Source organism: Cupressus sempervirens, chromosome 3 (genome assembly GCF_028749045.1).
Source record: "Cupressus sempervirens isolate cs-2001-9-10 chromosome 3, ASM2874904v1, whole genome shotgun sequence".
Classification (NCBI taxonomy): Eukaryota; Viridiplantae; Streptophyta; class Pinopsida; order Cupressales; family Cupressaceae; genus Cupressus; species Cupressus sempervirens.
Window position 1 is genome coordinate 168,237,222 of NC_143120.1, and position 13,548 is coordinate 168,250,769.

Here is a 13,548-nt window from a genome sequence, read left to right on the forward strand (position 1 = left end):
GCCTTTATGGCTATACTAAGTGGGCAAATTTTGAGCCTGAAGTGCTAGTGACAATGAAGGATGACTGGAGTTTCTTTATAATGATTGTAGAATATTTGGTTACAGCCCCTTTTGTGGCTATCAATGTCTGTAACAACTTATTACATTGTTGACAAAGCTACAGTGTTTTATGTTTAGAAGTCCTGTTGATAACACTGAAATTAACTATCAAAATACCAATGTAGGTATATTATTATTAGTGAGGATGATAGATACAAAAATGGTTGTAGTTGCAGGGCTTTAGGAGTAGCAAATGCTTGCAAATACACAAACATGCAATTGTGGAAAATCATTCCTAACCTAGACCAAAGATGTAGTTTGAAAGAATTTTCTAATTTATCACAGCATTAATTTTATTTGATCTGTTGGTGAAATACTTTAATTTCAATGGATGTGCAGAATGGGAACCAAATCTGAATACAAATAATCGGGGAAATTTGAGAGTTACTAGTGGCAATTTATGCTAAGTACTCTCAGCTTAAAAAGGATCTCTTGCTACATTGTTCTCATGCTAAGAAAAGACTTGTGCGCAGGAATATTAATTAGTTTTGTTAGATGATAAAAAAGCATGGTTAAAGAAAGACTATCCAGAAGTGAGGTGATGTGGTGGTTGTGTCATTTACTACCAAGGTCCATCAAGTTTAATATAGCAGCAGTGGAATAACAGCTGTTGATTGTTACGTCTTAAAGTTTAATGTTCCTCGAATTTCATAGAAGTTTTAATTTTTATAGGAAACGATGACATTGTTTATTTTCAATGGATGCGTAGAATGGGAACCAGATCTGAATAAAGAATTGATAAAATTTGAGAGTAGTCAGTGACAATTAATTCAAAGTACTCGAACAATGATCTCTTGGTACAGAGTTCTCATGGTAAGAAAATATTAATCTGGAGTCAATCGAATCCCTGGAAATATTTATTACTTTTGTAATTTTTGTTAGATGATAAAATCCATAGTTAAAGAAAGCCCATCCAGAAGTGAGGTGATGTGGTTCTTGTGTCATTTATACCATTGCCCATAAAGTTTAGTAGAGCACCAATGGAGCAAGGGCTGTTGATTGTTATATCTTAAAACTTAATGTCCCTCAAACTTCATACAAGTTGTAAATTTATTCCATAGAAATCGTATTTCTTTTTACGAGATTTGCATAAGAAATTATATATTAATCTATTAATCTATTCTCCATGTTTTCTTTTTCACTTCCAAAATTATGGTCAATGATTCAATGTGGACCTCTTTTATGAAAATTGCATTTCTTTTTGCTGCTAAAAATAGTATTTTATTTCCATCTTTTCAGAATGGTCTCTGAAAATATTTTTTCCAATGCAACAGCTGTCAATGCTGTTAAGGAAATTTACTTCAGGAGCTTTACTCTCACCATCTGAGGCTGCTGAGGAATTTCGTGTTGGGATTGTGACGTGTTTAAGAGCAGTAATAGCTGGTCTAAAGCCATGTTTGGACAAAACATGCACATGCAAAACAATTCCTCCAGCACCTTCCCTTATTTTGGATCTAGATTCGCTGCTTCAAATTAAGGATACCATCCCAAGTCATTTTGAAACAGAATTACTTCGTTCTGATGATTGTCTAGTTGCATTTTTGCAGTCAGAGGACATGTTGGCACCAGTGGGGCATTTGCTTTCTCTTCTACTTCAGGTACACTGTCATGTTTTTCATATAAAAAGCCCCTCTTGCGATGGGTATGATTCATGTTTATTTTGTTTTCACAAAGAGCACTTAGAGATTAAAAGACAACTATTTTTTATCTTTTAAGATTGCAGAAGCAGAAGCAAAAAGAGGACATCTAGGAAGTGGGAAATTCCGTGCCGAAGCTCTGTCAACCCTTAGATTGCTCATCTTCAAGGTATGCCATTGTAAGATTTATACGATTCTGGTTTCCTTCTGCAACAAAATCTGTAAGAGTTTCATTATCTCTGAGGAATTTACACCTTACCTGGATGTTTACCTTGTTTTATAGGTTGGTAATGCAGATGCATTAGCTTTCTTTCTGCCAGGGATTGTTAGTGGCTTAGCAAAGGTCTTACGTGTCTCAAAATTTACAACGGGAAATTCCTTCCAACCGACTTTTGGTGCAGCTGGAAGTATTGGAGCACTTGAGCAAGCTGTTAAAGGTCTGGCTGAGATGCTAGTTCTGTGTCTTGCAGACGAGAGGAATACCACTCAATTAAATATTGGCCCTGAAGAGACCTACAGTGAGGGTCTGTTAGGAAATTTCTCAAGCAAGTACAGGTCAGGCAATGCAGCCTTGGAAGCACTTCAAAGTTTATCTGTCCAGACTCGTGCTATGAAAGATTTTGAAGCAAAAAAGGAAGAACCAAATAATGCATTAAATGGTAAATATCTACAACAAATGACACAGAAAAGCAGTGAAGCTCAGGGTAATGGAACAGGAGAAATAGGTTCTAAATTCGGTGTGTATCGAGATAAGCAGTGGCTTGAGCAAACGGCTAAATATGTAGATTCTCTTCTATCTGTTACCTTCCCAGTTGTAAGGGCCAAACGTTCTTTAAAATTGCTATTTTTTGGTGGTTTGTTTTATTGCTTAGCTTTAACTGTTATATGCTTTTGACCTTCTTGAACATCATAACTTGTATTCTTTTTCTTCTCGTTCATCAGTTGTGTGCTCACCCGGCTAGAGTTGTTAGGCTTGGAGTTGCTGAGGCTGCAGGAGCCTTGCTAACAAGGTGTAACATTACCTTGAAAAGGAGTAAACCAATGCTTTTGGTAAGAAGAAATAAGGTTTTCATAAGTCGTGCCTTACATCTGAAGGTTTCATAATCTTTGACTAGGCTCATCAAAATTTCTTGAATACGTGGTATTTTGATTTCATAAGCCACTGTTTATGATTTTCTACATTGTAGCTACCTAATATTATGAAGTGTTATCCACCCTCTTCGTTTGGATAGATTGAACTTTCTTTGTATGAACTATGGTGCATTATTGTATTAATTATTCTTTAAAGGCATTGGAGATAGTTGTTATATGTGAGAAGCATGGTGTGTTGATGTATTTTGAAGTGAGCCCTGCTTTACAATTATGCAAAATATTTTTAATTTCATAGTGCAACTAAGTAAGAGAAGCATTTGAAAAAGGATGTGTTTGTATGGATTAAAAAAATATCTCCAGTCTGTTATATTTTGTCTGAAACAGCATTATTTCTTATTATTCCTCTCAAAAAAAGGTGGCAGTGGCACAGTCAATGCCATCATTTGTTTGATTTATCCATGAGATCTTCCTTTATTTTGATGGGACTATCTCTAGTGACTATGGTCATGGTTTTGAGACTCAACCTAGGGAAAAGACTTGCTATTCAACTGTAAGTAATTAATAATAAGATAGATTTAATATGGATAAAGTGAAAACAACAATACTGACATAGAACCCAAAGACATTTTTTTCCTTTTGTATGTAATAAAAATCTTTCAAAATTGTTACATCCCCTATTTTTGTCTAAATGTAAAATGTTCTATATAGCAGTTATGATTTCAAATGAATTGGAAGTGGTCAGTTTAATTGGCTATTGGAAATATTGCTTTATTCGTTGTAAATTCATGTGAATCAGAAGACGCTGGATAACCATCATGATTTTATATGGACCGGAAATGGTTAGTTAATATGATTATTTGTTATGGTAATTTAACTGTATTTTAATGATTTGTAAATATGCTTTCACCATGTTATTCCTCCTTCCTGGAGTGTGGCGAAGGGGGGAAGCATTGGCAGAGAGGGAATAGGACACGAGCACCAACCTGCCACTGAGCTATCAGGTATTCGTCTAAACCTCTTGGGTCAGGGAAAAATAGACTGGGACAGACAAGATAATGCCAAGTGTCCACTATGAGCTGACCAAGTCACTAAATTAAAAGATAAATATATATTTATATTTCACATGAACAAATAAGAGAAATAAAATGAATACCTTTAAATTTAACTTGGGAGTTCTGCACCATCTGATGTTGGAAATATTATGATATAAAGCATACCATGGTGCCTAGGTATATTTGTATGTATTTCATTATACACACATGTATGTATATGCATACCTTGAAGTAACACGTGTGCATACATATGCTTTAATGCGTATGAACATACTTGTGAACATATACCTTAAATGTAGCGCATGTGTATATGTGTGTATAAGAAACACACACAAGTGCACTTAGATAATGAGTATTATCTATAATAGTGTGAGAGTTGACCAAATATCAAAACAAATTAAATTATCTCTTAAAGTCTAGTGGCCTCTTATGTTCCATTTAATATTTCGGCCACTTTATTATTTCATGTTTTTCTTGCCAAGATTTCGAACACATGCCTTGCCACCTTTTTATTTTACATGCAAGCGTAACTCTCTTTGTCCATTTGGCAGGCGAGCATGTATCTAGCTCTCATATCCCTACAAGCATTTTACCCAGTTTTCTCTTCATAATTATTTTGTTCATACTCAGGCAGTATACACAGAATGGTGCTTCTGTAAGAAGCCTTAATAGAAACCATTGATTGTTGCCAATCTAATAATAGCTGCTAGTGTCCGCTGGTTGTGCTTTCTTTGAGTATCATTGGAGCTCGTAGCTTGGTCAGCAGAAGAAACACAAGTGATATGTAAATATTTTGCAGCCTTCTTGTCAGATTGATTTCTATCAAATCGTTCCCCAAGTTATGCCATGCATAATCAGTATTAAATTATGATGCAGTAATCTCTCATGTTGGTCTAATCAAACCCTATCAAGCATTGTAAGCCAGTTCAACTGGATCAGACTTATATATTAGTCATACAAGGAGCCTATGGGCTTACATTGGATCTCTGATTTTTTATTATTTATATTCTTTCTAATACTTAAGTAATATGATGAGAAGAACCATGAGTATATGCCATTAGCTTCCCAATACAGAGGCATCAACTTCATATATTCTGAGATTGGAAAGCCTAGTCATGGATGAAAGAGTAGCTGCATTGGAACCATAGCTCTGTATTTTCTATCATTTTTAAATTTCATGATGGCGGAACATGTTACATTGTTACATTTATCTAACATAATGAAAGTTGGAAATAACACCACAATTCATTAGGGATAGCCAAGAATGATAGAGATGAACGGTGTAGTCCATACTAAATGGACAACATGAAAAGCTCACAAGCAAGAAGGAAATATATCAAAACCTAAGATGAATTACAAACTGAAAAATGATGATTTAGTCAGCTTGTAGTGGGGAAGAGGGTATTACTTGGTTTGTTAAGTAGAGCGGTTGTGATCAGGCACAGTGTCATTGAAATCCTTGGCCAGGGTAGGATTAATGGTGAATGATGTTGCTATGATTACCAGAGGTAAGGATAACTCATAGTCAGGTGGATAGTCTGTTGCAGGGTTTTACAGACTAGGTGGATATGCAGTTGACAACTAGCCGGCTATGCGATTGACAACTCTAACACTAGGATGCTTAGGTGGTAGGATGAGATGGTGTAACATTCCTTATCCCCCGTAGGGTAGGGCCATTCTCAGTTGAGAACGAGTGGGGATTACACTAGGTCCATGGTGGGGAGGTTAAGCCTTTGACACCGCTTCTTCTCTCCTCCAACTGCCAAGACTTTGTATAGATGGGAATGGATTCTATGTCGGTTGATATGGTGTGATTTGATCTTTGCTAGCTTTCAATTACTTTCTTTCTTTAGCATCTTTTTCCAGTTTATTTATATTGAACAGGTGGAACCAGTGATAATAGCAATGCATATCTAAAATTGAAAGTGAGGATAGGATATTAATTGCTGAAATTTTTGTTGATGACATAATATTTGGAGGAAATGAAGCGTTGAGCAGGTCATTTGTAGAAGAGACAAGAAAGGAATTTGCAATGTCAATGATAGGTGAAATCAAATTCTTCATTGGTTTTCAACTACACCAAATGAAGATATATGTCAGTCAATTCAAGTATGGCAAAGACATACTGAATTTTTATGGCATGGAAGATTCAAGACCAGTGTGAACACCTAAGGTCACAAGCTGCAAATTCCCTGAGGAGGATGAGTCAAAAGAAGTAAATGAGGCTCAACACTAATAAATAATCGGTAAACTGGAGTATGTTGTTCATAGTATATCGGATATTGCAGATAGACTAGGCAAGCAAGGGTATACCAAGTGATCACCATGAGCTAATGGGGTCAACATATTTAATATGACAATAAAAATATTCACTTAGCTTGAACGAACTAAGAACAAAATTGTTACCTTTATAAATTGGGAAATTCTCAAAGCTTTCTGTTGTGTCAGGCATGTCTTAATATAACGACACCATGATACCTATATGCTTATACATGTACATATATATATATATATATATATGTATATATTTGTAAATCAATTAAGATATACATGAACATATGTGCCTACTTTAAAATTGATGTATACACAAGATATGTATGTTTAGGATTTACGCATGTATATGTGTGTGTATTTGCATATATGAGTATAGGTAGGTACAATGATGTCCTTATATTAAAATTAGGAGGATGAAGCTATTATTTTTTTTTCCAACCTTGGCAATGGTTTAATCTTATATCACGTGCAACCATTTTCCTTATAATCTTCAGCGGGCCTTAATATTTCTCTGTGGCTATTTTAATAATATGAAATTGCATATATGTTACCGATGTTTCTTGTTATAACTCATTTTGCCATCTTGTTCCTTCCTGCTCGTAACCAAGCATGCTATCAAAGATACAAGTTCTTACATGCGATAGTTTCTTCATGCCAACAATCACAATTTCATATCTTATTCTCAGTCCACTTATTGTTTTACAAATTCGTTCCATTCACAGTCGCATATTGTTCTATAAATTGATTCCATTATTGTCACATACTATTATGCAAATTCACTCCATATCACATTTGCAGTCGTAGTCACAGTCAATTGCAATTCGATTACCGTATATTTATAACTGCTTATCTGGAATATTACACATCATTGTTGAGAATACTTTCCATGCAGAAATGTGCAACTTTTTTGCAGATATCTTTCATACAGTGCCCAGTGTCATTGCTCGAGGAGCACAAGCATATAGTGTTGTGAGACAATATTGGAGGCTACACCTTTTAAATCCTCACTTTGCGATTGCAACCCTTGCTTCACACTTACCATCAATTGCTAGGGGTCTGTTCTGAAAATGCAAAGAAGCGATAATATTTATCAGGTCATGCATTTTTATTTCTATTATTTACAATTGTTATAAGAGGCTTAGAAATCTTAGCTTGATAATTGAAAGAAAGCAATGATAATATAGATAGAGTCTAGCTCCAAATGTAGTGTCTTTTATTTACTCATGTCTGGTTGTGCAAACATGCTTAAGAGTGTCTAGAATCTGTTACATTCAGAATGTTTTTCTCAAAAGAACTTTGTTTAACTTGGAAAGAGATCCAACTAGTGCAATGCTTATACAGGGGCATCTTCTAAATGCCAATAAGATAAGAGACAACACTCAAAGGAAAAGTCAAGAAAAACAAATATAAAGCATCATGAATCTTTTGTATTAATTTTAAGCCAAAAGCTCAGTCTAGGGCAGATTGTATTATGCTATGATTATATAATGTTTAGACAACCACTGTGAGATTCATCAAGGATGACCAACAAGGTCGACATGAATGGTGCGGGCTGATGATCAATGAACAACGGGTTATCCTTGCATGATAAGAGAAAGAAATCAATAATTAATAAATAAATAATAAATATAAGCAATCTAACGAATTGAGTTAGCTCATGGTAGTCCAAAGTATAGGTCTTGTTTGTCAAGTCGAGCGGTGGGTGATCGGATTTATAGTACCCACACAAATCCTTGGCCAAGATATGATAGTGACTTGCTTGCTGTTGTGATCACTAGAGGTTGGGGTTGGTAGCAATTGGTAGATAGGTTGATGGAAGGTATCCATAGCCTACTTGGTTTTGTAGCTGACACTCTACACTAGGATGCTCAGTGTTAGGACAATGATGTCCCAAGCCTAATTCCAGTTTAGGGAGGGCCTTTTTCAATTGAGATTGTGTGGGGATACTTAAAGGTCGCAATTGGGAGGTTAAACTTTTGGTAGTTCTCTCCTCTACACCATATGCTAGGACTTTACAAGATAGAGATATGATCTACATTCAAGTTATCTTCTTTTAATGAGTATTTTACTTTTATGTTTTGGCAAGGTTAGTTGAAGATATGTTTAGTCGGTTAGTATGGTTAAAGTAGTTACTCTCTTTTCAACTGACTAGGATTCAATTAATTTGTTATAACTATTGATTCCTTTCATTTGAATATGTGAAGTAGTTGTTATAATTGTCTTTCATATGATTACGAAAAGTAATGTATCTTTTATTTATATTTAAATTGTTATGAAAATTAGTTTGTTACAGTAACAGATAGTTATGATGGCAAATATATATATTGCACTTGTTGATTGAATGCTTCTTCAATCAGCTATATTCATTAAACTCTTTCATATGAACATCTAAATAGCTGTTGTAACTGCATTCTCATTCTCATAAATATGAAAAAGTAGCTATGTTCAATGATATGATAGTTGTTAGTTTAGGCTGGAAAAATGGGACGTTAAATATGGTATCAGAGCTTTGGGTTCAACATTGAACCTTGGGCTCATCATTATTTTCCAAGAAACTAAAAATGTAATGTTAACTGAGGTAGGATGGAAAAACCCAATTTACTTGTTGAAAGAAACCCCGCTATCCTGCATTCTTCTTTTTGATTAAAAACATGCCAAAATATGATTGCTTCTAAACCTAAAGATGATGAGACTCTAGCTCATGCCTTGCTCCGGATCAAGAAAGAGAGAGTTAGGTGGACTCTTGTCAAGAGAACAAATATGAGAACTCAACTTATTAAAATTTGTAATGCTATAAAAAAGTAAGCCACAAATGATTTATCATGAATCTTGTAAAGGGCAGGATAAGCCCAAGGGAAGAAATAGACGGGATGGGTAGGAATAGGGTGTTCAATTTCCTTAAAGAGCTACATTTGACTTACTTTACATAACTGAATATTTTATAAAGTAAGTTGGAAAAATCACACTAGAGATCATCAAGGATAACCAAGAAGGGTTGAGATGAGTGTATTTCATATGAATTGGATAGATGGATAAACTCGCAAAATTAGGAAAATGAATCAAAACTATGAAAAATAACATAATTGAAATCTAGTAATTCTATCAAGTTGAGCGGTTGATAATCAGGCACATAGTGTCCTATGGAAATCCCTGGCCAGGGTAGGTTTAGTGGCAAATGGTGCTGCTATGATCACTAGAGGTGACGATAACTCATAATTGAAGGGTGTGGGTTTATGATCAATGAACAACACATTATCCTTGCATGATAAGAGAAATAAATCAATAACTAATAAACAAATAATATATATAAGCAATTTAACGAACTGAGTTAGCTGATGGTAGTCCAAAGTATAAGTCTTGTTTGTCAAGTGGAGTGGTGGGTGATTGGGTACTAGTGCCCACACAAATCCTTGGTCAAGATAGGTTAGTGACATGCTTGTTGATGTTAGAGGTCGTGGTTGCTAGCATTTGTTTAATAGGTTGATGGAAGGTATTCATAGCCTAGTTGGCTGTGTAGCTGACACTCTAACACCAGGATGCTTAGTGGCAAGACAGTGGTGTTCCAAGCCTAATTCTAGTGTATGGAGGACCTTTCTTAGTTCAGATTGTGTTGGGATACTTAAAGGTCTGCGGTTGGGAGGTTAAGCCCTTGACAATGCTCTCCTCTCCACCAGATGCTGGGACTTGTACAAGAAAAAGATATGATCTGCATTCAAGTTATCTTCTTCTAACGGGCATTTTACTTTTAAGTTCTTGCAAGTTCAGTGGAAGATATGTTTAGTCGGTTAATATGGTTAAATTAGTTACTCTCTTTTTAATTGACTAGGATTGAGTTAATTTGTTATAATTGTTGATTCCTTTCATTTGAATATGTGAATTAGTTGTTATAGTTGACTTTCATATGATTACGAAAAGTAATGTATCTTTTGTTTATATTTAAATTGTTATGGAAAAATAGCTTGTTACAATAATGGATAGTTATGATGACACTTATATATATTGCATTTGTCGATTGAATGCTTTAATCTGCTATAGTCGTTAAATTCTTTCATATGAACATCTAAATAGCTGTTATAACTGCCTTCTCATGCTCATGAATATGAAGAAGTAACTGTGTTCAATAATATGATAGTTGTTAGTTAAGGCTGGAAAAATGGGATGTTACACTCCCCCATTATGTGGTAACATACAATGCCAACATGTAACAACTTTTTTTTGGCCAGGAATGGCTTGGAAACAAGCCTTATCCCTTGATACTACAGCAGGGTTAAATTTATGCCTAGATTTGCTATCCTTAGGCTGATACATGATGTTGTTGCTGCTGCAATATATCATAAATAAAAGATAATAACCACCTACAATATAGAGAATCAAATTTACATACACTTGGGCTGCTTGCTTTTCAATTTTTTTGTCAACATGAAATGAAACAAATCTAAAGACTAAAACAAATGGAAACAAAAAAAGATTCATGAATCTAAATTTCTTTACAAAACAACACAAAGAAATGTAACTTACCTCTTCAAATTTGCTCAAAAAATGGAAATGGAACTCAAGCTTGTAGAAGCCTCCTATAAATGCTTCTTTTAACTCCTCTTAATGCTTAGATGCAATCTACAAAGTGATGCAAACAATCAACAACCAATATACGAGAGTCAACCGATTTGCCAATCTATCTCCTAAAACCCCAATACTCTTCTCCCAAGCCTTCTTTCTCTCTTGTTTTTGTTCGCAAGTGATGAATGACCTTTTTAGATCTTAGACATGCAATACATACCATAAACAATTAAAATATGTGCTTTTTTGATCTTTTTTTTTATGTTGGCCGATCACAGAGTCAGACCAACTGGTCTTGCTGAGTTCGGTGAGTCCATGGAAACTTGCCCAGGACTCAGCCGAGTCCGAGGCAAGAGGCCACCAGCCTCTGGAAGACTGCCTCACCTGGAAGGCCACTGAATCTTGTAAATGCTGATGTTGACTTTGGCAGTGTTTGTTAGTGATGTCAAAAGGTTGTCAATTGGTTATTAGTAGAACTAGTGGTGTTTATCAACAGTCAATGAGAACTCTAATCATGTTGATGAATGACGATTAATGAACTAAACATGTTGTCTCTAGTTGATCCATTGGTAGCTACAGTGATAGGAACTTTGCCTGATAATGGTACATCTACAGAAATTTAAGCGAAAGTGTATCTACAGTGGTAGTTCCTTTGATCAATGTATTTGGTATAAGGTATCATAGTCTTATTTGGTGTTTGATGCTCTAATGGGAACTGATTCATATTCATTAAAAAAGTTGCTTATGCTTAAGTTGATATCAACTTATATGAAATACTATAAGAATGGAAATTGATTTTGTTTCATAAGACAAATCAACTTGCTTATGTTTTAGTAGACTAATCAGTTTGCAACCAATTTGAAAGTTAAGGGAAATAATGTTGAACCGATCTTACAGTTGTAAAGATCACACCAATGTTCATATTAATTGGGAATGTTTAATGATAAACAAAACTGATCTGAAATATAATTGAAATCCTTTGCCAGCCATCGTTTGTTATTGAAAAGCGGTTCTTGTTATCAAAAGGCAATCTGCATTAAATTTTTTAAAGCTATGGATATCGTTTTTTAACCAATCTGTTATGATGATCGGATTCTTCAAAGAGGAAATGATATCGATTTTGATGAGAACTGGTATATGGCTCACAGACTAAATTCATAAAGTTTGATTACATTGAAAGATATCGTTTGATTGGTATGATGACAGAAAATGGCACTTCTTAAAGAATCTACAATACATATCATTTACGATATGTACCAGTCATTTTTAAAGGTTTTTGTAAGTCTTTGATTTCAACCAATTTATCAAGTAAAAGCACAAAGTATTTGTAAAGGTAAGTTGTTGTTTTTAACTGTTGGAAGTTAATGATTAACAGAGAAAGTGATTCATATGGAGCATGATAGTTTGTGTTTTGTAGAAACATGAATTAAAAGATAAACCACCAATCTGCTATACACTTTTAGAAATGTTTTATCATTTAGAACTTCAGATTCATGTGGTTATTCAATAGTCCAAAGTTGGTTACAAAACAGTTTTCTTTTGTATATAGAAGTCAATAGACAGAAACTGAGATTGTGGTTTGGAAGAGAAGACAATTTGAAGAGTTTGAGTATATGTGAGAAGACTATTATATTGTGTTGGTTGATTGGAAAGAAGACATTTCATTAAAAGTGAAGATTTTTGTATGAAGATAAATGCAGAAAGCCGAAAGACAGAAGTTGGCAGAGATAAATTACTGACTGTGCACCTGTGATAGTATAACTTTTCTTAAAGTCCGCTCTTTCTATTTATATTTGCTGATTGTAAATGTAGGGTGGAAAGCTGTTTGAAGATTCTACACATTGCTAACCAGTAAATTGGTAAATTATGTCTTTCTTTGTTATGCTTCAGAGAGGAAGAAATAATGACAGTTTGCAATAGCTTAACAGAACAGAGAAAGGGTTGACTATTTGTTAACGGTTTGCCACTAATTGGTACAGGGAAGATTAATGTATCTACCTGTTGATGGGAACTCCGATTCAATCTCTACTTTGTGACGAAGAAATTGATTAATATATCTCATTCCACAATATGTTAGTCTTGACAGTAAAAGTACTCATGACTGTAAGTAAATGTTGGTTGTGAAATGATCTTAATACTGGAAGAAAGATATGACATGGTCATGAACAAATATTTATGTCACTGACACTGCAGTCAGACGTGATTATTGACAGGGTCTCTTTGCAAGTCGGTGTAACTTGTTTTTTGAACTAATATTGTCATAGTTTATATTTGAATGTTACAAGTTGAGGATTGCTGATACATGATTATATGGACAAGAATAATATGAAGATGATCGGTAGAAATATATCAGGTGTTTCTGTTGTTGCAGGTCATTTGAAAGGGAAGATCACTGTTTTAAGTTTGAAGATGCATATCTGAATATTATTGTTATGAGCAAATGTTGTATTGTGTATTGTGACAGGGCTGTGTATGCATACTTGAATATGTCGATCATGAATTAATGGCGACACATTTGTGTGATGGCATGTTTGTCATTGATTGGTGCAAGTGAATAAAAAGAAAGAAGACATTAAAATTATTGTATTGTAGTCAGAGATGCAGAATGCTATGATTATTATTGTTGATAAGATTTCTATTGTGATTTACTTTGCATAAAATCTTTATTTGTATTTTGTACAAGTAAGTTGGTGCTTCAAAATCTGTGTGGGGCTGGTGCTCCATGAAGTGGGTGCTTCTAATTTGTAAGGGGTAGGTGCTCCTAGGATGGGTGCTCTAACCGTTTGCCATTAAAAGCTTAATAAAAGATATTCAGAAAGTGGTTTTCCACTGTAAAC

The 13,548-nt window shown here is 34.6% G+C and overlaps 1 protein-coding gene across 4 annotated transcripts in view; it reads left to right on the top strand.

Annotated features, from left to right (window-relative positions):
• Window positions 1-13,548, top strand: part of LOC149565300 (uncharacterized) — a 135,779-nt gene that overhangs the window by 51,236 nt on the left and 70,995 nt on the right. For all 4 annotated transcript variants that reach the window (XR_016362031.1, XM_089818834.1, XM_089818831.1 and 1 more), the window contains 4 exons: window positions 1,374-1,697; window positions 1,816-1,905; window positions 2,020-2,550; window positions 2,679-2,786. Coding sequence is in view for 3 of the 4 variants with exons in the window: in XM_089818834.1 (XP_089674960.1) it covers window positions 1,374-1,697; window positions 1,816-1,905; window positions 2,020-2,550; window positions 2,679-2,786 (1,053 nt within the window). In the remaining variant the exon portion in view is untranslated. The remainder of the gene's footprint in view (window positions 1-1,373; window positions 1,698-1,815; window positions 1,906-2,019; window positions 2,551-2,678; window positions 2,787-13,548) is intronic.